General features: G+C 35.6%; 1 protein-coding gene across 5 annotated transcripts in view; it reads left to right on the top strand.

The window, feature by feature from the left end:
* BANK1 (B cell scaffold protein with ankyrin repeats 1) overlaps positions 1-25,766 on the top strand; it is a 301,708-nt gene that overhangs the window by 135,022 nt on the left and 140,920 nt on the right. For all 5 annotated transcript variants that reach the window (XM_039222222.1, XM_039222219.1, XM_039222220.1 and 2 more), the window contains exon 7: positions 10,139-10,335. In XM_039222222.1, coding sequence (XP_039078153.1) covers positions 10,139-10,335 — 197 coding nt within the window. The remainder of the gene's footprint in view (positions 1-10,138; positions 10,336-25,766) is intronic.

A 25,766-nucleotide genomic window follows, 5' to 3' on the forward strand; every position in this document is an offset into this window, starting at 1 on the left:
ACACAACATCCTCTCTTGCTTCCTAACATCACCTCCAGGCATGGAGTCCAAGCTCCCAGACTGCTTAGTGTGACCTCATGGATGGCTTCAAACTTGCTTGTATATAGGCTTATTTCTTCCTGCCCATCCCTGGCTCACTGCCCTGGATAAGAAGGTATTTTACAGTGTGTCCCCAGATACTCCTTTGCCAGGATCAGACAGCCTTGCATCAACCTGTCACTTAAATGTTCTGCTCCTCTGCTAACATTCATTTTAACACTAAGTGCCTGAAATTCCTACTCTTCAGCTCCATTCATTAGCTATCATATTTCCTTCCCTTCTTCCTTCCTCCTCCTTTCCTCCCTCCTCCTCTTATTACTACTGCTGCTCATTTCATGGCAGACTCTATTTTTTAGCGTATTCAGTGAGCAATGAACTCTTTCCAGATTCAAGGTTATATGCTCGATTCATTTCTTATGCTTCTTGTCACATCATCATTCAATGTTTTGCATGCCAGAACATGAGTCTTTCAGAACTCTGTTTTTAGAGCTCTACAAAACCCCCAAGTCTTATGCATTTAGTTACAACAAAATATACAGATTTCACCAAAATTAAAAAGATGTATAATCACTCAAAGGAATTTATAATACCTGAGAACAACAGAATAAGGGTTCACTTTCATCCTAGTTTTTCCTATTGTTTTCCCTAAGCCTGAAAAGTAGGAAAATCAACAACACACAGTCAAGGCCCTAGAATTGTTCTTTCTACCTCCAGGGTGGTTACCAATGTGGGCTCTAACCATGCTCAGTTTGGATTTTAACTTTGTAAGCCCTTTGTTTAACAGAGACAGCCAGGGTGAATGCCTCAGAAATCATGGGCTATGATGTTCACAGCTTCCTCCTCTAGCCCCACCCCTTTCCTGGCTTCACCATGAGGAGCAGTGCACAGGATTGAATCCTGTGAACTCAGAGCTTCCTTAACTGCGTGGAAGAGAAAAGAAGGCACCATGCTTTTGAAAATGCCTGGCCTGATGGGAAACAAATTCTGAACTCTCTCTCTAAAAGGTCAAAGAGACCTTTAGATTTCACTTAACTGTAGTTGATTGTCACTCTTCACAGTAGTTATGTGCTATAAAGTCACTGAATATAGAATACTGAGCCATCGGTCTATAAATACAGGGATAGCTTCCTGCAAACCTGTGGTCCCATTTTCATCAACCCATCAATACATTATCTTGTTTTATGCATGTTTCTGTTTAAAAACACAGCACTTAATATATATTTTTGATTAGTTAACACTGAACTCACCAACAATATCATTATAATTCATGACTGAACTAAGCTCGTTGACACAGTTTTTTTTTTTAATAGTTTATTGTCAAGTTGGTTTCCATATAACACCCAGTGCTCATTCCAACAAGTGCCCTCCTCCATGCCCATCAGCCCCCGACACACTTTTTTCTTCATAAAGTGCATCACATCCTTCTTGTGCTTCGGAGCACCAGACACCACCTCTGTCCTATGCCAGGCAGCCACTTTAGACACCTAAATCACCACCACCACCAGCAACAAACCCATAAAAATGGGAAATATGTGGCCCTACATAGACTATAAAGACGACATTTGTTTAAAATATAAGAGCTGAATTAAGAAGGCAGAGTGTTGCCTTGTTTGACCTCAGTTGGCAACATTCATGTTGGGTGACTCAAATTTTTCACTGCTCTGTACATGTCTACAGATGACCACAAATGGGCCACATGTTTTGATGTGGGGGTACAAATAAATCCTTATGAGTAGGAAAATTTGCAAATATGGAATTCCCGAATAATGAGGATCAACTGTACCTGTTTGTATGAAAGAATATGTTGGACCTAGGTTTAATAGCTTATTGATTAGACATTATTATCCTCATTTAAAGGTGGAGGAAATTGAGACACAGAAATTTGAAGTAACTTGTCCAGGTTACACCATTAGTAAATGCTAGAGGTGGGATTCCAGCCCATACATCTGGTTCCAAAGCCCTAATGTTTAAGCACTAACTACCACAGTATTGCCTTGCATATAAATATTAAGTTTTAGAATTTTAAGATCTATAATAATAAAAGGTGTTATTTTGAACTTTATACATTAAGATGAAACAAGGATTATTTGAATATAATGTTGATTAGGAATTTAAGCATTTTAACTAAAACATTTGTAAAAAAACAAAAGAAGCAGAAAAAGATCTTACATGAAGTTTCTTGAGACAGTTAACAAGGGACATACAAAATGGATACAATTTTTGATATTTTCTCTTAAATATTTAAGAGACCATCTTAGTGACAAGAATGCAATGGGAATAATTAATGAGGTGAATACATAATTTGAGGTTAATACTAAAGTGTGTATCTGCGCACTGGCCACTCTTATTTTATATAATTCAAAAGATAATAACAAAACTGCAAAGGGATCTGATGGACCATTATTTCCCTTGTGCATTCATTTTACAATGTCAAGGCTTTAGAAATATAATAACCCTGGCAGTATTTTTTTGTTGCTTGAAACTGTCAATAGGATTGTACGTCTACTATTTCAACAGAGTGTGAAGAATGGCACCTCACATGTTGCATGCATGTTTCTCCTGTCACAGAGCAATCAGATTCCTACACCCAGCAATGCTCCACTTTACAGCTCACACATAAATACTAATATTTTATAATCAAACCAAATCCTATGATGGAAGGAATGAAAATTATTACCTTTCTTCAACTTTCACAAATGTCATCCCTCCTTAAATTGGCATCTAATTAACATCCAGGGAAAATTACCCTGAAACCATCTGTGACGTGGCCTCTAACCCAGAAGAAACTCAGAAGTCCCCAGTTCTCTAATTTTTTAAATGAAGAAACAGAGATCCAGGGAGAGGAAAGAACTTTCTTAAGCATTTTAGATTTCGTGGCTGAGCTGGCATTAGAAGGCAGACCTCCTGACTTTTTATCTTCTCTTTGTTGTGTGTTCAGTGTTTTGTCCTAAAGTGACCATCTGGTCATTCTACTTTGAGTGAATAAATATTTATGATTCCAGATAGTGATTTGTGAAAACAAATGGATTACATGGTCATGCACTTCCAATTTGTGTAGTCATCTTTTAAATTTTTAAAGCTTTTATTCTAACCTTGGGTATATTCCCATTCTATTATTCTGATGAGCTACGTTAATCTTTTGAAAGCTTTGGTTTGATTACTTTAATATAATTATTGGCCATCTTTTATAGGGATTACCTTGAACCGTCAGAAATGGCTCATCACAAATAAATATTCAATGTCTTTACTATTTGCCAACTCATCTATTTATTTTTATTTGCAAAATGGGTGAAATTGAATTTTCCTTGAAAAATACCCCCAAACCATTTAATTCTGCTCTTCTGAAATTACCATTCAATAGTCATGGTTGAAACAACTGAAACCTGAAAATTTATTTTGTCCAAAAAAAAGTCGAAATCAAATTGACTGAATTGTGGCTTCTTATTTACACCTTGATAATAAAAACAGATGCAATGAATCTTAATTCAATTAAAATTTCCATGAAATGAACCAGAGATACACTGCAGATTAAGCAAACTTTAAAAGACCTTTTATAACTTCTTAAGGAATCCATTATTTTAATCCAATAAGTAAGATTATAAACTGTTTATGAAATAAATGCTGTAAGTTTAAGAAAATCACTAAATGGTGTATGAGCTAAGATTAATAGGACTTCTGCTTCTCATTACCGCGTGCAACATCACAAGAGTGCTTTGCTCCCATTTTAACAACAAGCAAGATGATTTTCAAAATCAGTTTCTGTTTTCTAATCCACCAGAAAGTGAATGAGAAAAGAAATCTAAATAAACTAAATTCAGAAAGGGACAAGTCCTTCACAAGAAAGAAGAAGTTCATGACTTCTTTCATCCCTTACAGAGCAATAAGAACTCAGTATTGATGAGGAGTAAAGAGAAACCAGCTGAACATTTAGCAAACTTTTAATTGCTGGGTTTAAGCTAGTGTGATGGACAAAAATCCCAAGAGCTCCAATTATAGAGTGTGTCTGCATCACCAACCACCTCTCTTTCATAGGCTGTTATAACTGCACAAAACTAGTATACCAATGGCTGGAGGGCAGGAACACTGAGAGAGATCCTTGAAACACATTCTGAGTCTTCCCTGAAGACCTGCTAGTAGCTGCTGAAGAGTGAAAAGGGGACAGATTTGCGGAGAGAAATTCCACCAAAGCTTTTACCATATGGAAAGAAAGAGAGTTCTAACTACAGAGAGGCATAAAAGCTAGAAGAACTCTCTCCAAGCTACTAAGGAGTCTTCCTTAACTGAGTATGCCACAAAGGCCCCATAAAATCTGAAATACTCCGATGTGAAGAAGTCTGGAGGCAGGACTGAAGAGAAGAAAGAATTATATGGTGACCCAAAAGCTGACAGTCAGTCTATGCAGCAGCTGAGATTTCTTGAATCTCACCAGGGCTCAGATCCTAAGCTGTGCTGAAGAAAGTTATGATCCTGCCCTCAAAATATTTGAGGCCAGTTGTTAATTGAAGCTAAGTAAAGACACAAAATTGACCAAGCTTAGATTGTCTGCAGATAAATTTGACTTAGTTCCCAAGTACAGTTGTCTGATTGAAGAAATGGTGTGCCTTGTTCTGGGGATAAAGGGATTTGTTTCAGTTCTTTAATACAATGATCAGCATACAATAACGAATTACAAGAATTATGAAGAAGGAATAGGTGACCCTTGGTCAAGAAAAGAGACAGTGATTAGAAGCAGACAGAAATGTTTCAGATATTGAAATTATCAGATGGAACATTAAATTAGGTATGATAAATATGTTACAGAATGTATTGTCAAAATTGGGCAACATGAGTAAAAAAGAGAGCAATTTTATCAGAGAAATGAAAATTATAATAAAAAAGGAAATCCTAGAAATATATAATATCTGAAAATTTTTTAAATTTTTAAAAAATTAGCTTAATTGTAGAAAAAACAAAACAAAGTGAATCAGTAAATTTTAAGAGAGTCAGAATAAATTATTCAAACTGAAAAAGAGATGAAAAATCCAGGCTAAAAGCCTTTAAAAGAACAAGCTCAGTTCATCTATATATTAATTTGACTCAGTTCTGATCTGGCTATATAGGATATTAAATAATCTAATACATGTATAATTGTATTTCTTAAGTAAAGGTGACAGAGAATGAGGCAAAAAAATATTTGAAGAAATAATTGGCAAGAATGATCCAAAACTGATGAATGACATCAATCCACAGATTCAATAAACCTTGTCACCGTCCCACTCCCGAAGCAGGATAAATACCAAAATGTTGCGGCACCTGGGTGGTTCAGTAGGTTATGCATCTGACTTCAGCTCAGTTCACGATCTCATGGTTCATGGGTTCATGCCCTGCGTCAGGGTCTGTGCTGACAGTTCATAGCCCAAAGCCTGCTTCAGATTCTGTGTCTCCTTGTCTCTCTGAACCTTTCTGGCTTGCGCTCTCTCTCTCCCTCTCTCTCAAAAAATAAACATTAAAAAAATTGTTTTATTTTATTTTTTGGAAGAGTAAATTTTTAGTTAAAAATGTTTTTTAACCAGTTGCTCAATGTATTTTTATCCAATGCAATTGAAAGAATAATTTTTGTGCCTAAATTTTTATACAAGGTCATCTTAGAGTATGCTTAATTTATTTGAGCTTCAGAAAAATTTTTACCCCAGAAATTTTAAGGAAAAGACCAACTCTCTTAGTGCTTTACAGTACATATCTCTAACATCTTTTGGATGGACATGAACCAAGAGAAAGCTCCCCAGTTCTTCTATAATCTACTTTGTACAGTGTTACATGAAGCACAGTTTCATTTGAATTTCAATACAAAAACACTTCCACAGAGAACTAAATATTTCATTATTTTAAATAATCTAGGATTGTTCCTCTTCATTAGTTCAGCTAATTAAGGAAAGGGAAAATATGTAGACTACTTTTTTTAAAATATAATTTATTGTCAAATTGGCTGACGTACAGTGTGTAAAATGTGCTCTTGGTTTTGGAGGTAGATTCCCGTGGTTCATCGCTTACATACAACGCCCAGTGCTCATCCCAACAAGTGTCCTCCTCAATACCCATCACCCATTTTCCCCTCTCCCCGACTCCCTCATCAACCCTCAGTTTGTTCTCTGTCTTTAAGAGTCTCTTATAGTTTGCCTCCCTCCCTTTCTGTTTGTAACTATTTTTTAAAAAAATTATTTTAAAAGAATAAATACAAAAAATGTCATACATATACATACCATAGTTAAACTGCTGAAAAATAAAGATAAAATCTTAAAAGTAGCTGAAGGAAGAAGGGGGAGAGGGTGGGGAGTTTGTGCTGGAGAAAGCACATTCCATACAGGAAAACAATTGTAAGAATGATCTCTGACTTCTCATCAGAAGTGGAGGCCAGAAGACAGTGCAATACACAAGTGTCTATGACTCCACTTCTAGGAAATCCAAGAAGAAATAAAATTTATCTATGTTGATAAAAATCAGAAAGTAGTTGCTTCCGAGGTGGAGAATTGGCTAGAAAGAAACAAGGAGAAAATTTTCTGGAACAAGGAACAAGGAGGAAAGGTGAAAATTTGCTGTGGTAATAGAAGCCTTCTTTAGCTTATTTTGGGTGGTGGTTATACGGGTGTATAGGACTGTCAAAATTCATCAAACTCATCAGTGCAACTTTAAATTATACTTTTATGAAAAAAAAATAAGCTCTCGAAACATAAATATCTTTACACAAAAACATTAGTGATTACATGATTACAGACAGGTCTATTTCAGATACAGAGGAATCCATTCATGTCTCAGATTCCCATAATAATCAAAGCAACGTAAAGACAGAAAAGATATGATTTACAAAAGTGTACATAAAAACCTGAACTAATTCTCAGCATAATCATACCTTTATTGACATGAATATCTTTATTCACATATATGTAACTATAATATATGCAATACTGAGAATATTTAATTTGATGTTCTACAAAAATAATGGTAAAGATCATGATTTAATTAACATTAAAATAACTAACATAGCTCCTATGAATCATTTCCAATTCTTTGAAACTTTAACTCTGTTATGCTTTAATTAAAGAAAAACTTAAATTAGAAATTTTTTAGTTATTGACCGTGTATATTAGCAGGCTGAGCATTTGCTACTTAATGTAAATAAGCAGACAAGATAATCTGATCCAAGATAATGAAAAGAATTGTTGTAAATGATTATTTAAGGAGGTTTAAAATGGATTTATCATTTTGTAAAGGGCCAACTATTCTGGAGTCAAGCTCTCAGGATGGTTAGTGCTTTGGGATAATGGAAAGAATCAGAGATTTTAAGGTTGGAACAAAGATGAATTAGGACAAGGATGCTTTAAACTATTTGATGCAGTAAAGAGAAAGGGAGGAAACTAATATTTATTGAATGCCTATTATGTTTCAGACATGTTGTTGAGCACTTTTTCTGTTGTCACTTAATTATCTCAATAACTGTACGAATTTGGAAGAGAAGCCTCGGCTCAGATAATTAATAGCCCAGCAGGCTATCAACAAAGTTCAGATAGTAAATACTGACCCTAAGCCTGTGCTTTTGTAGCTATCATATTCTATATTGCCCAAAGGATACGAATCCATGAGAATTTAAAGAAAATACATTTCACCCCAACAGAAGTAATAATTGTCCAATAATCAGTGCTGTCTAACCAAGACACAGGCTGCCTTAAGAAGTAAAGAGCACTCTGCCCTTAGTGGTATGAAAGCAATGCCCAGATCATCTCTTATGGATTCTAGGAATACAGTTCTATTATTGGGTAGGAAACTAGAAAGATACCCTCTAAGGCTGTATCATGTCTATAATTTCAAACAGCTTTCTAGTAGATTCATGGATTTTAAGCTACCACTAAAAATGAAGTAAAGAATTGGAAAATAAGGAAGCCAACCTTCAAACCTCTAGTATCCTTTAGTATCATCACTATAATCTTAAATCCGCCATTTCCATTTGTGCATCAGAAAACATGGTTCAGTATAGTGGTTAGGAAAGGTACCCTGAAAACCCATGACCACTTGTCACAGTACCTCTTCCTCTTTATGATGTACCAGAGAGTTTCTTAATGAAGTTTGTTGTTGTTTTTTAATATTATATTACCTTAAACTTAAGGGATTTACTGACGGGGTTGGGACGTTAAAAGATGATTGTATTCCTACAATGATTAAACAATTATTTAATGAAAATAACATTTTAGGGGCACCTGGATGGTTTAGTCAGTTAAATGTCTGACTTCAGCTCGGGTCATGATCTCACAGTTTGTGAGCCAAGCCCGGCCTCCGGCTCTGTGTGGACAGCTCAGAGACTGGAGCCACCTTCTGATTCTGTGTCTCCCTCTCTCTCTCTGTCTCTCTGTCTCTGTCTCTCTCTCTCTTTCTCTCTCTCCCTCCACCACTCACTCTCTGTCTCTCTCTACTTCAAAAATAAATAAGCATTAAAAATTTTTTTAAAAAGAAAGAAAGTAACCTTTTAAGCTGCATTGACAATGATGTAAAAGTTCACCAGAATAGTAATGTGTAGGAATAACGCATAAAGCATTGATTGGCAGGTGATGATGTTTTTTGTTCATTGTATGAAGTGGCAGTGAGAGAGATGACCCAGGGCATGTAAAAATCTGATGTTATCATGTAAATATTTTTTTCATTAATTTTTCCCCTGGTTAATCGTAGCAGAAAATTATATTTTACAATAACTTTTAATGAAAATAAATAAAAAATTATATCTTAGTACCTTTTTAAGAAAGTATTTCGAAATACTTTCATTTCAAAAGTACTACTTTTCATTTCGAAAATGGTACCTACCTTAGACAGTTTCAACTTTCACGAGCTCATCTTCATAAAATATTTGGTAAATTTCAACCCACTACACGTGATATAACAAGGAACCAGCACACTTACCAGTGAAATATAACCACAGATTTACATATAGCCATTTAGTTCTAACACATTTTCAAGGGTAAAATATTTCCTTATAGTAAGTTCTTAATGTATCCTGGAAGTTTTTGTTTTGTTTTGTTTTGTGTTAAAACATGCAAACCAACAAACTATTCTGACACCCCAGTGAAATGAACTGAGACACCCCCGTGAATTGAAAACTCAAAGTCTAATTCTGCTCTCTTTTTCTTATGTTTCCCTTTAGTTTATGATATAGCAAAGAGGTAAATGAGGCCAGCTCCAGTTTTCCAAAAACACTATTGAAGAGAATTGACTTTTGCTTTGACACCTTTTTCTCTTGCCATAAGTCCTCACATAGCTTGCTTCCAATAATGCCACAACTATTAAAGCAAGCTGGTGTGTAATTGCTATAGCACGTTTTTTCTAGCTAGTTGTGAAAATAAAGACTAATAACAAAACCATCACTCATCTGTGTGTGTGTTTTGTCACTGAGATAGTGGTTCACATTCACCACCTTATAGTGATGCATAATTAATATTTTTAATTGATAGCTAATAACTAATTATGAAATTCAAATTCTAAAACATTGATGTAAAAGCTGTAAAATCCTGATGGAAATTTCCATACTGAAGATGTTCATAAAAGTGCTCACCTGTATTTTCTGTTGCAGTTCCATTTTGAAATAAAAATTTCATGTAGGAATCTAATATAACCCCTCCAGGAATTATGTGTCCATTTCAACTTCAGAAGGAAGCAAACCAGGAGTGACAGTAGAAAACACAGAAAGGTTTTATAGATGAACCTATTTAATATTGTTATTTAGTATTTACCTAATGACAAAGTAATTCAAAAGAAGTTATTACAATGTGATATTTTGTTGTTTTGTTTCATATTTAAGAGGTTGGTGTGCCTTTCCAAATTAAACGTACCCCACAAGTAAGAGTGAGGCATTAATGCTAATGAGAATATTAGTTTATATTTATTGTAATATGAGAAATAGAAAGGAGGAGATGCTACATTGTTAAAGCCACTGATGGTTTCTTATATGCAAAATCACACTAAATGTCTGTTCTGCTTTGTGAGAATTACTTTTAGGAGTAGATTGTTTTTGACTTTTTCTTATGGAATTCCAACTTTGATAAAAAAAACATATTAATCCTCTTACCTCTTATGCTTACAGACACTCATTTCAAAAAACTTCCAACTCTTCTCCACTGTGCAGCAAAATTTGGTTTAAAGAACTTAGCTATTCATTTGCTTCAGTGTTCAGGAGCAACCCAGGCATCTAAGATGAAAAATTTGGAGGGTTCAGATCCAGCACATATCGCTGAAAGACATGGTCACAGAGAGCTCAAGAAAATCTTCGAAGACTTCTCAGTAAGTTTTTTTTTCCATTTTACCTCTAGAATGCTCTTTATAAAATAAGTGTGTGTGTGTGTGTGTAGCCCTTTTATAAAGCTTGTCTTTCTGGTTTCTGTACAGCCTGTTCCATTTTGGAGACTAGATGGTGAGAAGGAAATGAAACCCTGTTGCCTTTTTTCTTTCATTTGAGAGTCTAAGTAAGACACTTTTAGGCACATGAAATTAGATGAATAATTAATAGGTTAAAAGAATGCATTTTAAAAGTCATTCAAAAAGTCTACTCAATAAAAAGTTAACTCATGTTACCTAAATGTGTTTCTCATATGTGCTTCCTTTTCTCTCTCTGTTAAGTCCCTCATCCTTATTATGTAGGTCAAAGTCCCAAATTTCAGAAGGATATTAGTCTAGACTTAGCCAGAATACAACCAAGGGAAGACTTTGAAGGAGGGGATACTATCTTAGTACATGGAACACATTTTGTGTTTTCATAATCAGCTTTAGAAGAGCAATTATTTTCTCTTGTAACAAGAGAAATGTTATGTACATTTTGCTTGGGACAGTGAATTATGCTTCTGATGGCTTTTTGGAAAATATAAGACAATAATTGTCTTGGTGAATATGTCAAAATTTGTCTTTGGACTCTCAGAAGATAAATAACTTTATTGCCAATGAACAGTTAATAAAGAACATTGAAATGCAATGAGTAACTTCTGGTCTTTTTAGCATTCATTTTGATTCTTAGATTAAGTCAATGTAATACTGGACTTCCATAAACTAATCATGTTTGTAGATTACAGAGAGTAAAATGACAACCAATCTAACTTTTTCCCACTTTTAAGAAATAACAAAATAGTTATCAGAATAGCGTGGATATCACTCACAATGAATTACAATAGGATGTATTTCGCTTGTATTTGAAAAAATACAGAAACAGAAATAAATACATAAAGTTTTGTAACAAAATTTTTTAAAGTATTTATTTTTATTCCATGTCCTTCAAATTATGAATAAGAATTATTTTTATTCCTGAAAATATTTTAGATAGTGATTCTCACATATCTGATGAGTGCATTCACTTTACTAATTATCTACTCTATATAGTCATTGACCAGTGCATCACAGTATCTGTCTCAGGTAAGTCAATGAATCAATTCAACTTTGCGTGATTGCCTACAGTACGGTTTTGTAGTACATCTTGGTTGCCTGTCTCAATTCTCTACAACCTTATTCTCAAATTTTTAACCACTGGTGGACTTAAGTTAAAATTTCCTGTGAAAGGGGTACCTGGGTGACTCAGTCAGTTAAGCATCCAACTCTTATTTCATCTCAGGTCATGATCTCACAGTCATGTGATTGAGTCCCATATCGGGCTCTGTCTGCTTAAGATGCTCTCCCTCTACCTCTCCCTTGCTTATTATCCTGCGTTCTTTGTCTCCGTCTCTCTCTCAAAAAAAAAAAAAAAAAAAAAAAAGAGAGAGCCTGGAAAGTCTTTAGCATCGAGGGTTACTTTCTAAAATAAACCCTGATTTTTTTTCAAAGTGTGAGCCTTCTACTTCTCATTCTCCAGTGAAGACTCAGCTTTGAACAGATGCAGTCTCATGCAAACTGCATGTGTCCCATAAATAACATGATACTAGATCATAATAACAGTAGATATGAATGTAAGTTCAAAGGTAGGATGTGATGGAGATGGGAAATAATATTCTTTTTCTCTCACATCTCATGGATATTTATACCTCTGCTCTTGCAAGTAGTAGCGCTGATACAAGTTGATGGCATTATGGTATTATTATCTATAATAATACTGAAAACATGAAAGGAGTATAGGTGTTAATTAGATAACATTCTCAACACATGAGAGCTGTTCATTCGTAATGAACAGATTCTGTTCATAGATAAGCATTGATAGTAGTCATTGCCTTTAGGTGACTGTTCACTCTTTGATAATGGCTGCATTCTAATTTGAAGTTAAACTTGATAACCTTGCTATGAAACTTGTTAAGTGATCTTACATATTTTGTTTCTTTGTGAGCTGTAACATTTTGTCAGAATGTCCATAGCAGACATTGCCATTATAAGTAGGATAGATCAATTACTTGGTGAGTGTTCTGATGTCAGTAAGGAAGTGACTATAAGTGTTGCAAGGGACAGTAGTTTTCTAAGGGCATATTATGGTTATGGATGATTAGGTACAATGATTTTTCAAGCTACCAAAGACCTTTTTATGAATGTGCGGTTAAGGAAATGGGAACGTATCTATTAGGTTGTGAGACACACAAGAAAGTGTGTTTCCTGTTGATTTATTTTTCTGATGATTCTTCTAATTTTCAGTTTTACTTAAAACAAATCCAAATGTCTCATCTCCTTAGTTAAAGTATGCCTGATAAACACATGTTGAAATTTTACATTCAAATTAGGGTAGCTAAGACTTTTAAGAGTATCTAACTGATAGAGAAAAAAATATACAGTCTCATTAGGCTGCTACAGTACTTTATTGTTTCATTAATAATATTTATATAGCTTTAATGTTATAATCACATTCTGATAAATCTAAGATTGTCAGGTACATGTTCAAACTTTCCATTAATTGTTGTTTCAGAATGGTTGAAAGAAGTTGATACCCTTTCAGGTTTGAGGTTCACAATCCAGTGAACCATACTTCTGCACAGAAGAAATGAACTTTTTTTTAAATTCAAACATATTTTGCCCCTAACTAATTGACTGATATATTCAATTCTTCTTAATCTCCCATCAGTGAAACACTGTTAATTTTAAGATTTCAGAAAGAATTACAACACACTATGTTTGGCCATCTCTGAATAAAATGGGTAGAAGGAAAAAGCCAATTGTGATTTTTTAAAACACAGGGGAAAAAAGAGAGAGAACCATTCTCAAGCACTCACAAACAAAATACCCTCCATATCTTAATATAAACAATTTTAAGAATAACAAAAAGAAAACAGAGAAGAAGGTTCATATCATATCTCTTACATTTCTTCATGACATTTTTCCTTTGAGAAGTTAATAATTTATACACAGTCTATAAGCAGAATCTCTTTGCTGTGAATGGGTAGCTTTCATGTTTTGAGGATGTTATGTAGTTAACACCTACATTTCTTTTCATGTTTTCAGGACTGTTATAAAAAATAATACTATATATTTCTAAAATCCATAAGGTCTTTCAAATAAATTACTCTATTTTCACTTTCTGCCAACATCTCTTCAGAAAATTACTATGAAAGGTGGATGAACCAAGAGAATAAGAGTTGGTATTTAAATCTACAGTCGAGCATGAGCCACGATATACTTAAAGTTCTAGAGGAGATCCCAGACTATTTCAAATAAGAAATAGTGATATTGACAATTAACTCAGTCCTCTGAAAAGTTGTCTTTTAACTAAAAAATACCCCCAAAATTGAAAATAATCTGAAACTTTGGCCACAGATTAAGACATACTCTCTGATTCAACAAAAAGTTGTTGACTTTCTCTCTCAGTCTTAGTATTGCTCACTTGGTGCTTATATACTATTTGTTCTTTAGTAGATTGTTCATTTAATTTAGTATATATGAGTATATACTAACTCAGTCTAAATACCAGCATACCCTGCTTTCCAAGGTAGTTTTTTTTTTTTTTTTCTTATAAGCCTAGAAGCTGATAATGGGTAATGGGCTCCCTTCCCTCCCACTGTTAGGGGCACTGGAGGTGCTCAGCATGTATTTACTCAAAGATGGCTCAGAAGGTAAGTGTCAACTTTAAGGGCTTGTTTGATCTCACTTATCTGATAATAGCCTTAACTAGGTCCCAGGATGTAAATAAAATCATTGGTCATATGCTCACTATATTCAGGATTTCTTTTAAGTTTGGTTTTAGAGAATTCTAAATTATCCCAACTGCTGCCTTCAGTATATATTTGTAATAGGCCAGCCTACAATACATTTTAGAATTCTGGCCTTTGTTCAATATTGATGTTCTGTTAGAACTAAAGAACCTGGAACATGTCACATAACTGCACTTGACTGCATGCATTACAAATTCATTCCTCAGTTATGCTTTTGGAGCTACTTAGCAACCTCTTTCTAAAATCCAATTAAATGCACCATAGTGACTATTACAAAATTTTACCCTTCTGTAAGTCTGCAAACCCAGTTTTAATACCCTAACTCTGTAGCTCTAAACATCCTGTTAAACTCCCTGAACTCTCCTCACTTGGTTGCCAAATTTTCCATTTTTCTCTACACATAGGGCCTCAGGATTCAGCCAGTTCTGGATTTGAATTCTGATTTCATCAAATACCAAGTCTGCATCCTTGGACACTCTCTTTGCTTTCTCTCAGCTTCAGTTTCTTTACCTGCAAATGTAAACTTCCTTACAGGGTATTTTTAGAACTTCATGAAATAAATATGAAAGTATTAAATATATAGCAGATCTACAATAAGTGATATTTTATTCACCTTATTTACTTCAATTTATTGTTGTTTATAGCAGCTTTAATTCTCCACATCAGTCATTCCCTCTTTTTTTTTTTTTGCATCGTCTCTCCCATTATACTGACTCTTCCCTGAATAAACATATTCAAATAAACGCATGCACACGTGTGTGCATGCACACCCAGGCACACACACACTTCTAAAAGCTCTGCTTTCTCTTCAGTCTGTTTTTCAATATCAGAGTTAAGTGAAATAAATATCTCTTCACTTCACTCTGAAGCTGCTTCATCATATGCCATCATATGCCATGAATAATCTGCCATAGATCTGATCCATTGAATTCCTCCTGAAGGATTCCTCCTTCAGCTCAAGCTTTGGCATGGGTCTCTATGACCATGCCATCTTCCTAAATGTCCACTGACTCCTTGTGAGTTTCTACTCTTACCCCATCAGCTAAAGTTCTACCTACATAAGCTTTTCCTAGATAATAACTAGATAATAACTAAGTCATTGTCTTTAACCTGGGTCTTTCTCCTGACTTAAGACTCCAGTGAAAACTTACAAGTATCATTATCTTTGATGTATTTACTTCAGACACTGGCAGTCTCCAGTATCTTAACAGGGGCCACACCCATACTTACGGTGGCTAATAGAGAAGAATTGCCAAGACTCATATTTTCCCAACAAAATTTCAATTCGTTTACTTTTGTAGACTTTCATCCTGAAAGCATAATGTCATTGTGTTTATTTCATAAGGCCTACTCTCTAAAGCTATGGTGTCAATACTGATTGCTCTAATTAACATGTGTGATTAATTTTGCACTCACTGAAATTGCATTTCCTTTTGACCAGCAGGCATGTTAGTGACATCTCTAGACTAGTGTTTTCTGTACAAGCTAATTGGTTTTAAAGAAGCCAGAGAAAAAACAAAAGAACTCAAGTTTAGAAGGTTTCTGAGAAATTAGAAGACAAATGATTATAAAAACACAGGGTTGTAAGGGACTTTAAAGACTACTTAGCCACCATATGTAGGCTTTGAATTTCAGTCATTCTTGATGCCTGATGATAAAAAAAAGGTGCTTGATGTAGTTCACTGTAGACAGGGTATATACTTTTCTACTGGGGTTGTAGTGTGGTTTCTTTCTATGTTATACAAAGCCTTCTTCAAGGTCAGATTACATATGAGAAAAGTACAGAACTATATATATTTTTTAAAAAGAATATTCATCAAATATCATAGCTCTGAGCCAAGCAATATGATTTCTTCACTCCTCTTTATGTAGCAACACCTCCCTTGTGATGTATGTGGATATGAGAAATTAAAGATTATGTCTAACTTATTTTGCCTCCAAAAATATAACATAACAGGAAAATAGATGGTACCAGTTGAAGGCTAAGTCTTGGATTTGTTTTAAATAAATTAATCATCTTTCACTTGAGCCAGGAAATCAATAGACCCTGTAATTTTAGTTTGGCAAATCATTTCATTGATTGATTAACAAATATTTATTGAGTACCAATTAGGTATCAAGCATTGTTCTAAACACTGGGAATCCAAAATAGACCAAAACTCCTGTAATCATGGAATTTAAACTTTAATGGGAAAAAAGAAAGACTATAACCAGTAAATAATAAGAACATATAACATGTCAGATGGACAGTGGTGTTTAAGAGCAAGGTGAAACAGGATGTGTTGGGTGTTTTGTGGGTAGAGTTTGGGGCAGCAATTTTGAAATGAGTTATTGGAGAAGTCCTCATGGAAAAGGCAGCCTTTTGGTGACAACTTGAAACCTATGGAAGTCATGCAGGTATCTGGAGGGGAAGTGTTGCAATAAGAGAAAACCAGGACAGCAAATGCCAAGACCCAGAGATGCATGTGCCCAGCATGTCCATAAAAGGCCAAGTTGGCCAATGTTACTGAAGAGAGTAAATGAGATGGAAAGAGAATAGTAATATGGTCAGAAAGGTCACAAAGGCCCGTATCTGTAGAGTGGTATAGGCAAAGGTGAGGATTTTGAAGAATGAGAGCCATTACAGAGTTCTGAAGAGAGGTGTGACATGTTCTGATTCAACTCTCTAGCTGCTGTTTTGACAACAGCCTGTACAGGACAAGAGCAGGACAGAGAAGAACAGCTTGGAGACCATCCTAGTCATAGAGGATAGATGACAAAATGACAGCAGTTTAGACTATAATAACTGTAGCAGAGACTGCCAAAAGTGGTCAGATATGAAATATTCCAGGATTTCACAGAAAAGCCAACAGATTTACTGATTATTTGGCAACAAGATATAAAAGAAGTGGGTAGTTACTGATGTCTCCAAGGATTCTGATAGAAGGAATGAATTGCTTGCTATGTACTGAGATGAGGAAGATTGTGTGAAGTCCTGGGGAAGATCAGCAGTTTGGTTTGGAGGTGATGCAGATGCAGCCTCCAGCTGGGATGGGTGTCTTGAAGAGAACGTGAGCTGCAGGGGTAAAAATTAGAGTGGTTTAATCTGTCAGACGTTAATGTCCACTCACATTGACAAATCTTAAACTCAAATCCTCTGTTTGAGCCTGTGGCCGATACTTCAGCCTAAACAAGCACATTTCTCCCTTTATTAGTGTTTAATTTGCTTTTCTCAGTACTGCCGCGTCCACTTACTCAAATCTGGCTCTCACTAAAATATCAGTAAGCCAATTAATCCATTTCCTTAATGAGAACTCTCTATTACAAGAATGGGCTACTGCATAGATTTATATTGAATCAATCAATCTTGCATTTGGTGGGGAGAATGCCAATTATCCAAGCAATCTGGTTCATTATCGCCATTTTGGACCGCGTTGCTGAACAAACCTGCAGCTCGATTACAACTGCACTATGGGAGTGGGGAGGGCTTGGAGTTGATTATTTGTTGAACCTATTATGTGTTGGGTTGGGCTAAAGGCTTTACCCACATTTCCCTGTTCCATCTTCTCCACTTGTCTCTGAGGGATGGCTGCTTATTTTCCACTTTCGGAAATGGAGGCTCATAAGTTGGAGAGGTAGGGAAATTTGGAGCCAGAATCTTCATCAGATGGCTTCCAAAAGAGATGGCTAGCCATAAAAATTAAAAACTTAGGGCCTCACTATATGAATTCTATAATGATTAGAATGATTCTTCCCAATTTTAGCCTGGACTATAAAAGTGGAAGAGAAAGGTGATGGATTTTGTAGCAGCACAAAAGGAGTCATAAGTGATCTAGATTTTAATAATACTCACCAAGTGAGTCAGTTCCTCATCTCCAGTCTCTTTATGTGCTCTTTCCTTTGCATTCCGAGGATTATATCCATATAACGCTTCTAAATTGAATGTCAACCTCATCATTACATCATTACATTGCTATCATTATAATCACTCCCACATATTTATTGAGCACTTATTCTGTATCTGATATAACAGGATTGTTAGAGGAGGGAAGGAGATCAGAGAAAACTGTGTTTTTACTTTTCTCTGAAATCTACTTTCAGAATAATGTAAGGTCAAATTATGTTTATGAAAGGTATTTGTCATTGTTTGTCATTCTTCACCATGACCATATGTTTTAATGTTTATTTATTTTGAGAAAGAGAGCACAAGTTGGGGAGGGGCAGAGCCAGAGAGAGAGAGGGACACACACAGAATCTGAAGCAGGCTCCAGGCTCTGAGCTGTCAGCACAGAGCCCAACATGGGGCTCGAACCCACAAATCATGAAATCATGACCTGAGCTGAAGTCAGACGCTTAACTGACTGAGCATCCAGATGCCCTTACCATGACCATATTTTAATATTTCAATCAGTTTGTGTTATTTTAACACAGTATTTTATTTTTAAAATTACGTATATGACATATGAATAGTCCCATATTATGAATTCTTTTTTTCCTGTTTTTGGATATCACACCTGAATTTAGCAAATAATATTCCTGTTTTTGGATATCACACCTGAATTTAGAAAATAATATTCATCAACTTTTCCTTTAAACATGTTATACTCTAACATTCCCTCAAACAGGGAACTAATGTTTATTATGTTTTATTTTAGTCTGCTTTCTACTTATTAAGTCAATAGAGGTTTTCAGTTCCCAGAAAAACTTGAGCAGCCATCATTTGAATAGTAGAGATTGGCATTTAACAACTTTAAGCTAATGTTGGTAGGCCTTCCTGGTGCTTATATTCTAGTTGGTTTGAAGAGATAGTAAATGAATAAACAAACAGGGTAATTTCAGAATGTGATAAATGCCATGAATGTTTTCAATTAAAAAAATAAAATTTAGTTTAAATCTAGTTATAAAAAATGGAAATTTGTCACATTATGCTTAATATCACATGTGTTATAAATATAGACCTCTATTTAATATTAGATTTCATGGTATCTTCATAACATAATCACTGTTAATATAATTAGTGTATTAATAAATTCAAGCCTAGAATCTGTTTCCTTTATCACACTGTAAATCTGATGACAGTACATCAGAGTTTATAATTACATATTAATGTATGTGGATATGTGTTTAACATCTGTCCCACAGTGCTGTAAATTCCACAGAACTATACACTTATCCACTGTTGTATCTTCCATACCCAGCGTAGTGGCAATCTCAGTTGATGCTCTCTCTCTCTCTCTCTCTCTCATGCACATGTATACATATATGTACAATATATGTATTTATAACATAAAAATATTTCTGTAAATATTAAGCATGAACTCTATGTTGGCTATTGTTATATTTGCAGTAATAAAGACAGACAAGCCATTCCTCCCATGAGCTCACATTTAAATGGAGGGATAGACAGTAAAGAAGTGTTCTTTATTATCTCTCAAATTTTGCCATAAACATTACCCTCCATATTCTTCCATAAATTTTACTCACCTATCTACAGTAAGCAGTTAAGTAATTTGGAAAAAGAACATGTTAGTGTAAGAATACAAAAAATTAGCAAAAAGTTATACAGGATTTGCTATATACTGATAGCTCTTTTACTGCTTTATAACAGCTGTGTTTTGCTACCCTCATTTTATAGATAAAGGAATGTAGCATAGAGTGGTTAAGTGACTGCCCAAATCCACACAGCTAGTGAGATGTAGAGCTGAATTCAGGAAGTGTAATTCTAGCTTGCAGTCTTTAACACTGCACTAGACCATCTCTCAATACTTAAGAAAGGTACACTTAACCTTTTTTTTAGTGTGTTTGCTAATAGTTTCTCTCACTATAAATCTGACAGACAATCTTGCTGCATAAAATTATCATAGTACATCACACAGGATTCAATTCAAATGGAAATCTGGATCCAAATTCAGTTTCACCTGTGTTCTAAGCAGATGGACTAAAGTACCTTTTAAAATATAGAAAAAGGAAAGACCAAATCTAGTTTCAATAAGTCAAATTAAATGAGCTCATGGCTTTGCTCTTTTTCTGAACTACCTTATCATTCTAGTTTTATTGACTTTCAAGCATATTGTGATGGCTACTTTATGTCATGCTGCCTGGACAGTGGGTTGCCTAGATATTTGATCAATTGTCAAGAGGGTGTGTCTGCAGTGTGTTTTGGGGTAAGAGTAACATCTGAATTGACAGACGGAGTGAAGCATATTGCTCTTTTTAATGAGTGTGGGCCTCATGCAATATGTTGAAGGCTTGAACAGAACAAAAACACTGAATCCCCTTTGAACTGGGACTTTGGCTTTTTCCAGCCTTTGAACTCAGACTGAAGCAGAAGTTCTTTCTGGGTCATAAGCCTGCTGGCCTTTGCACTGGAGCCATACCATTGGCTCTTCTTGGTGACACGCCCTGCAGATCTAGGGGTTTTCCAGCCGTAACTACTAGTCAGCTCCTGATAATAATTTAAATATATATAAATATATACACATCATGTTGGTTGTCTCTTTGGAGAACTCTGACTAATATAGGTATTAACTTTACTTAAATTTCTTTCTATGATATTTTTCTCAATCACTCAATGGTACAGATCAAGATGAGGAAATAATTTGAGTGCTAGATTAATCCTGTCATGTCACTGTTTGCTGTTGGGCCTGTGACCAGATGTTGAGTCCTTCTTATGAGGCGAAAGGGAGCTGAGTATGAGAGAGGAAGCGAGAGGCAGACAGAGCCCCAGAAGGCAGAGAGGGAGGAGCAGACAAATGGGCCACAGAGGAAGCAATAAACATCCGTAACAATTCAGGAATAGGTAACTAAAATTGTTCTAGGAAAATGTGAGAATTGGCTAAAACATTTCCTTAAAAGAAAATGCAATTTGTTTAAGAGCTTCGTAGTGGTTTCTACATAACCCCTAGAAGGTGTTTGGGAAAGTGGGCAACCTATTTTGATGTCTGCGGAGTCTTACTGACCGTCAGCAGATGAATGACGAAGGGGCCTGTCCAAAATGCTAGTAGAACCACCTTTTAAGAAATACTAGCATTTGACAATAAACTATTTGTAAAAAAATAAATAAATAAATAAAATAAAGTGAGCTTAGGAGAGAAATAAAATCATTCATCAATATAAAAAAAAAAAAGAAATACTAGCACAAGGCTTTCAACTAATCACACTGTAATCTCAGTAAACATAGAGTCGACTGTTTTCCCATATTCTCTCTGATTTCCTTTGGCAAGTGGATACATTAAGCAGAATTTAAACAATGACCATATTATAAATGTTCCTATAATGGTGTGGTTTGTCTGTATAGAGGGTCTCTGACTTATAATGGTTCGATTTACAGTGATTCAACTTAACGATTTTTCCACTTTACAATGGTGAGAATGTGGTATGTATTCAGTAGAAACCATACTTTAAATTTCAAATTTGGATCTTCTCCCAGGCTAGTGATCTGTGGTACAATGCTCTCCCATGATGCTGGTTCAGGGAGCAAGAAGTCCTGTCCCCTTCAGGGGTCCTTCTGGCTGGACTGAGGAGCCAATAGACATGAGACAGATTAACAGGAAAAGACCAGATTTAACAGAATATGTATGGAGAATCCTCACAGACATGGAAATTCCAAAGACAGTCAGGCAAAACGAGGTATCCATGTCATTCTGAACTAAGGAAGAGCAGGTAGCGTCCTGGGATTTCAGGGGAAAGGAATGCACTTCACAGGGCAAAAAGGAGAGCAGATGTTTGGTAATTAGATGTTTGCCCTGCACACAGGTGGGTCATTCAGATAAAATTTATCTCTGTTAATAAACCTTATTCTGGAAAAGATTCCCAATTTAGATTCTTCTGTATAATTAAGGAAGAAGCAAAAGTTTCTCTTGAGCCCACAGGGTCTCAGTTGCCCTTGGCTCAAAATAATCCACATGCTAAAGCGGTACATTCTGGAGAGACTGTCCCAAACCCCTCACCGGGCAGTGGCAGGAGACTGCAGCTCCCGGTCACCCACGCCATCACGAGGGTGAAAAGCCATTACATTTACAACCATTCTGTACCCACGCAACCATTCTGTTCTTTACTGTACAGAATGTTAGTACAATATTCAATAAGTTTCATGAGATATTCAACACTTTATTTTGGAATCGGCTTCATGTTAGATGCTTTTTCCAATTGCAGGCTAATGTAAGAGTTCTAGGCGTATGTAAGGTAGGCCAGGCTAAGCTAGGGTGTTCGGTAGTTTAGGTGTATTAAATACATTTCTGACCTATGATCTTTTCAACTTACAATGGGTTTATTGGAAAATAACCCCATTGCAAGTCAAAAAAGATCTGTATATGTTTTTTGATAAAAGATAAACTGAGGCATATTAAAAATGTTAAAAGTTTGAGCAAAATTCCTTTGGAATCAGGCAAACTGGAAGTGTTTAGGGGCGCTCCACTGACAGGAGCTGGGAAGGAGACTTGCATAGAGAAAAGGCGGAAGCCAGGCAAGGAAAGTATTGATTGTCTATAGCCTACAGCCCAGTTGGCTGTTCGTTATTGGTTGTCCATAGGTTTTAATTTCGTATCCTTGAGACATTTACAGAGGTAGATTTTAGTTGCCCAAAGGTAGGCCACCTCAGTCTAATGGCACCCTTGTTTAATTAAGTTAACAGTCTGAATGTGTTCATAAAATTTCTCTCAGTTCCACTTACTATGAAGTCAGAAATTGGATTTTTCTAAGGGGACCTTTTTATGGTTTCAGACTAGTTGCTCTATCGTAATTGCATGTTCTTAAGTATTTATAAATTAAATAGTTTAGTAAGTTGTGGTGTGTCAAAAGTGGAGGGCTGCCATTTTGCCAGACACAAGACACATCTGTCACCACCATCACTGCAATAGAGCACAGCTTGAACAGCTTCTGAAAATAAAGTTGGAGATGAAATTATAGCTGATGCTGTAGGATGTATCATCCACTAACTGGCTGTGTCCTACTTTAATGAGTTGTCTTTCCTCTGTGTCAATAACAGTTTTGCATTTCTGAAAGAAGAAATAAGGTGAGACCACCCTATCTTCTGGGAAATATATACATGTACCAGAGGAAATAAAACATAGAGTTAAGCCTATCCCTCAAACATAGATAAGAAGCAAAACAATAGATCTTGTGGATGGGCAAAAATTATAGGCTAAGACTAAATATAAAGCTCTGTGATAAGAATAATCATTAAAATGTATCTGGTAAAAAAAAAAAAAATTAAAAAAAAAAATGTATCTGGTAAAGGTGTTTATATAGGGTTGTCTGGTATTACTCTATTCCTTTTCCTGTGATTTTGAAATGGCCTGTGCTATGGAGATACCGTAATATCATCTGGAGAATATAATCTGAAAAATATTCTTGCCTCCACAATTTATGGTGTAAATCAGTTACACCAAAAACTCTGCTCCCCTTCCAATGCAAGCATGAGTTCTAGACATACAAATGTCATGAGTCATCGACAAGTGACTGTTGTGAAATTTATCATAAATAGTGGTCTGTGGTGGGACTAGGACTATAGAAAGGGAGATTATTTGGAGAAACTCATGGAAACAAGATTAAGAATTTTATTTAAGTTGGAATAACTATAGCATTCAATGATCAGAAGAGAAGTTAAAAAAAAAAGTTAAGCATGAGAGCAGCCACCAGGAGTAATTTCTGTTTCAGAGAAAATGAAAGCCTATTACGGAAGTACAAGGTTTTACATGGTTATAGCATTGATACCTTTGGCCCTCCTGATCCAAAAGGCCAAGGTATCTGTACCCTAATAAAAAAAAAAAAAAAAGCGAGTGTTTCTCAGTGTTTTCCCAGCTGTTCTCTCTGCTGTGTTGTAGCCTCTTCACAAGTATATAGTCAAACTTAGACCCACATGTATTTTAAAAATTAATCTAGCATATATAATGTTACAGTGACTGTCAAAAAGAATATTGAGATAGGTAGCACAATATAACATAGAGACAGAAACAAAGTATTGCAGAAATAAGAGTTAAAGAAGCAACATCGAGTACATAGCAATTGGAAGTCAAATGTTTTTCGAAAGATTGAAAGTTCTGCCTTCCAAGTTTAGTGGTAAGTGCCCAGGACAGAAAACAATTCTACCCAAACCTCATAATAGTGTTGAAAGGCTAGCAAATGGATAGTGCCGTGACTGTGGACACTTTTATAAACTCTGTGGGACACTGCTACTCAGCACTCAGGATTCCCCTGTCATTATTGCTGGCTTGTTTACAGTGATTTAAGTCTTCTCATCCATTCTAGTAGGCTGCCAAAAAGCTGGGATCTCATAGAGTGTCCCACTGTAGCCACATAAATGTTGTGAACCCTGCCGTAGGGCCTGGATGCCACCAGCAAGCTCCCAGTGTAAATGTGAAGCCAGGAGCCAAAAGCAAAGGAGTGGGCACAGGGCATGGGATCTCTTATTGCCGGAAGAAGACCAATCATGTGTTAGCATTCGCTATTATGAAGCTTCCAGACTGAATTATAAAAGCTTTCATTAGTACCTTAAAGGGTATGTTTTGTCTTTTGAAACTCTTTTATGTTCAACAAATGAGACTGTGGCCCAACAACTTACTTATTTAAAATGGGTCTTTTGCTATCTTGACCCAGTTGTAACTAAATGAGTAGATTGAGTTGTGTATGTGATATGCTTACAGTCTACAATAGGGAAGAATAAAGGGAGAACGATTTAGTGGCTGTTATCTTTGAAGGAAATGAAAATTTTAAGGAGTAGGAGCCTCCACCGCATGCATCCCAAGTAAACTCTAGAAATCACAGCTACTCCCTTGTTTTATGTTTATGACAAGGTTTTTAGATGTTGTTTCTCTCAAAACAAGACAATCAAAGGTTGGTAAGCCTTCCTGATTGATGTAGCCAGTGGCCTCATGGCCATAGCTTATAAATAACCAAAACCAAACCAAACCACAACAAAAGCACTACCTCCCTTCCACACTATTAGAGCCATTCACCAATGAGTTAAAGATTCCATATGTAGCACCATAACAGGCTCTGTGGTACGATACTGATATTATAGTTTAATTTTCAAACAACGTTGCTAGGTAACCTCTTCCAAGTTACATATATATTGGCCAACACTCCCGTTCTTCCCTATACTCTAATTTTTTGGGCAGTGTTTACCTACCTTTTTCATAATCAGCACCATGGCTAATTCCCTCACCTTTTCCCCCCGAACCTGCTGAAATGTCATCTCAAAGGAGACCTCTGCTTAAATTGCCAACCCCAAACTACCCTTTGCCTGGCATTCCAATTCACTTTTATGTTGCTCAACTTTTATTTCCCCCATAGCACTTACCACTTTCTGAAATACTACATAGCATTATCTGCCACCACCCTACCCTAGAATATAAGTATTATGAGGACAGGGATCTCTGTTCTGTTTTTATTGCATTAAAAATCTGTCTAGAGTTGAAGAAAGCATATTATCTAAATTAACATAGTAAAATTGAACACCCAAGCTGCAATTATATTATGCAAGCAGAGCAATGAAAAACTTATAAGAAAAGTTCTTAAGGAATCAATCAGGAAAACATCTGTGTCAAAAAATTGCCTTGTGGATGTAAATTAAAATATAATTTTTGCTGTGGACTGTTAATTTTTCTGAAAACGACTTTGGTTCATTAG

This window comes from Hyaena hyaena, unplaced genomic scaffold (assembly GCF_003009895.1).
Source record: "Hyaena hyaena isolate Hyena2069 unplaced genomic scaffold, ASM300989v1 scaffold_1084, whole genome shotgun sequence".
Classification (NCBI taxonomy): domain Eukaryota; kingdom Metazoa; phylum Chordata; class Mammalia; order Carnivora; family Hyaenidae; genus Hyaena; species Hyaena hyaena.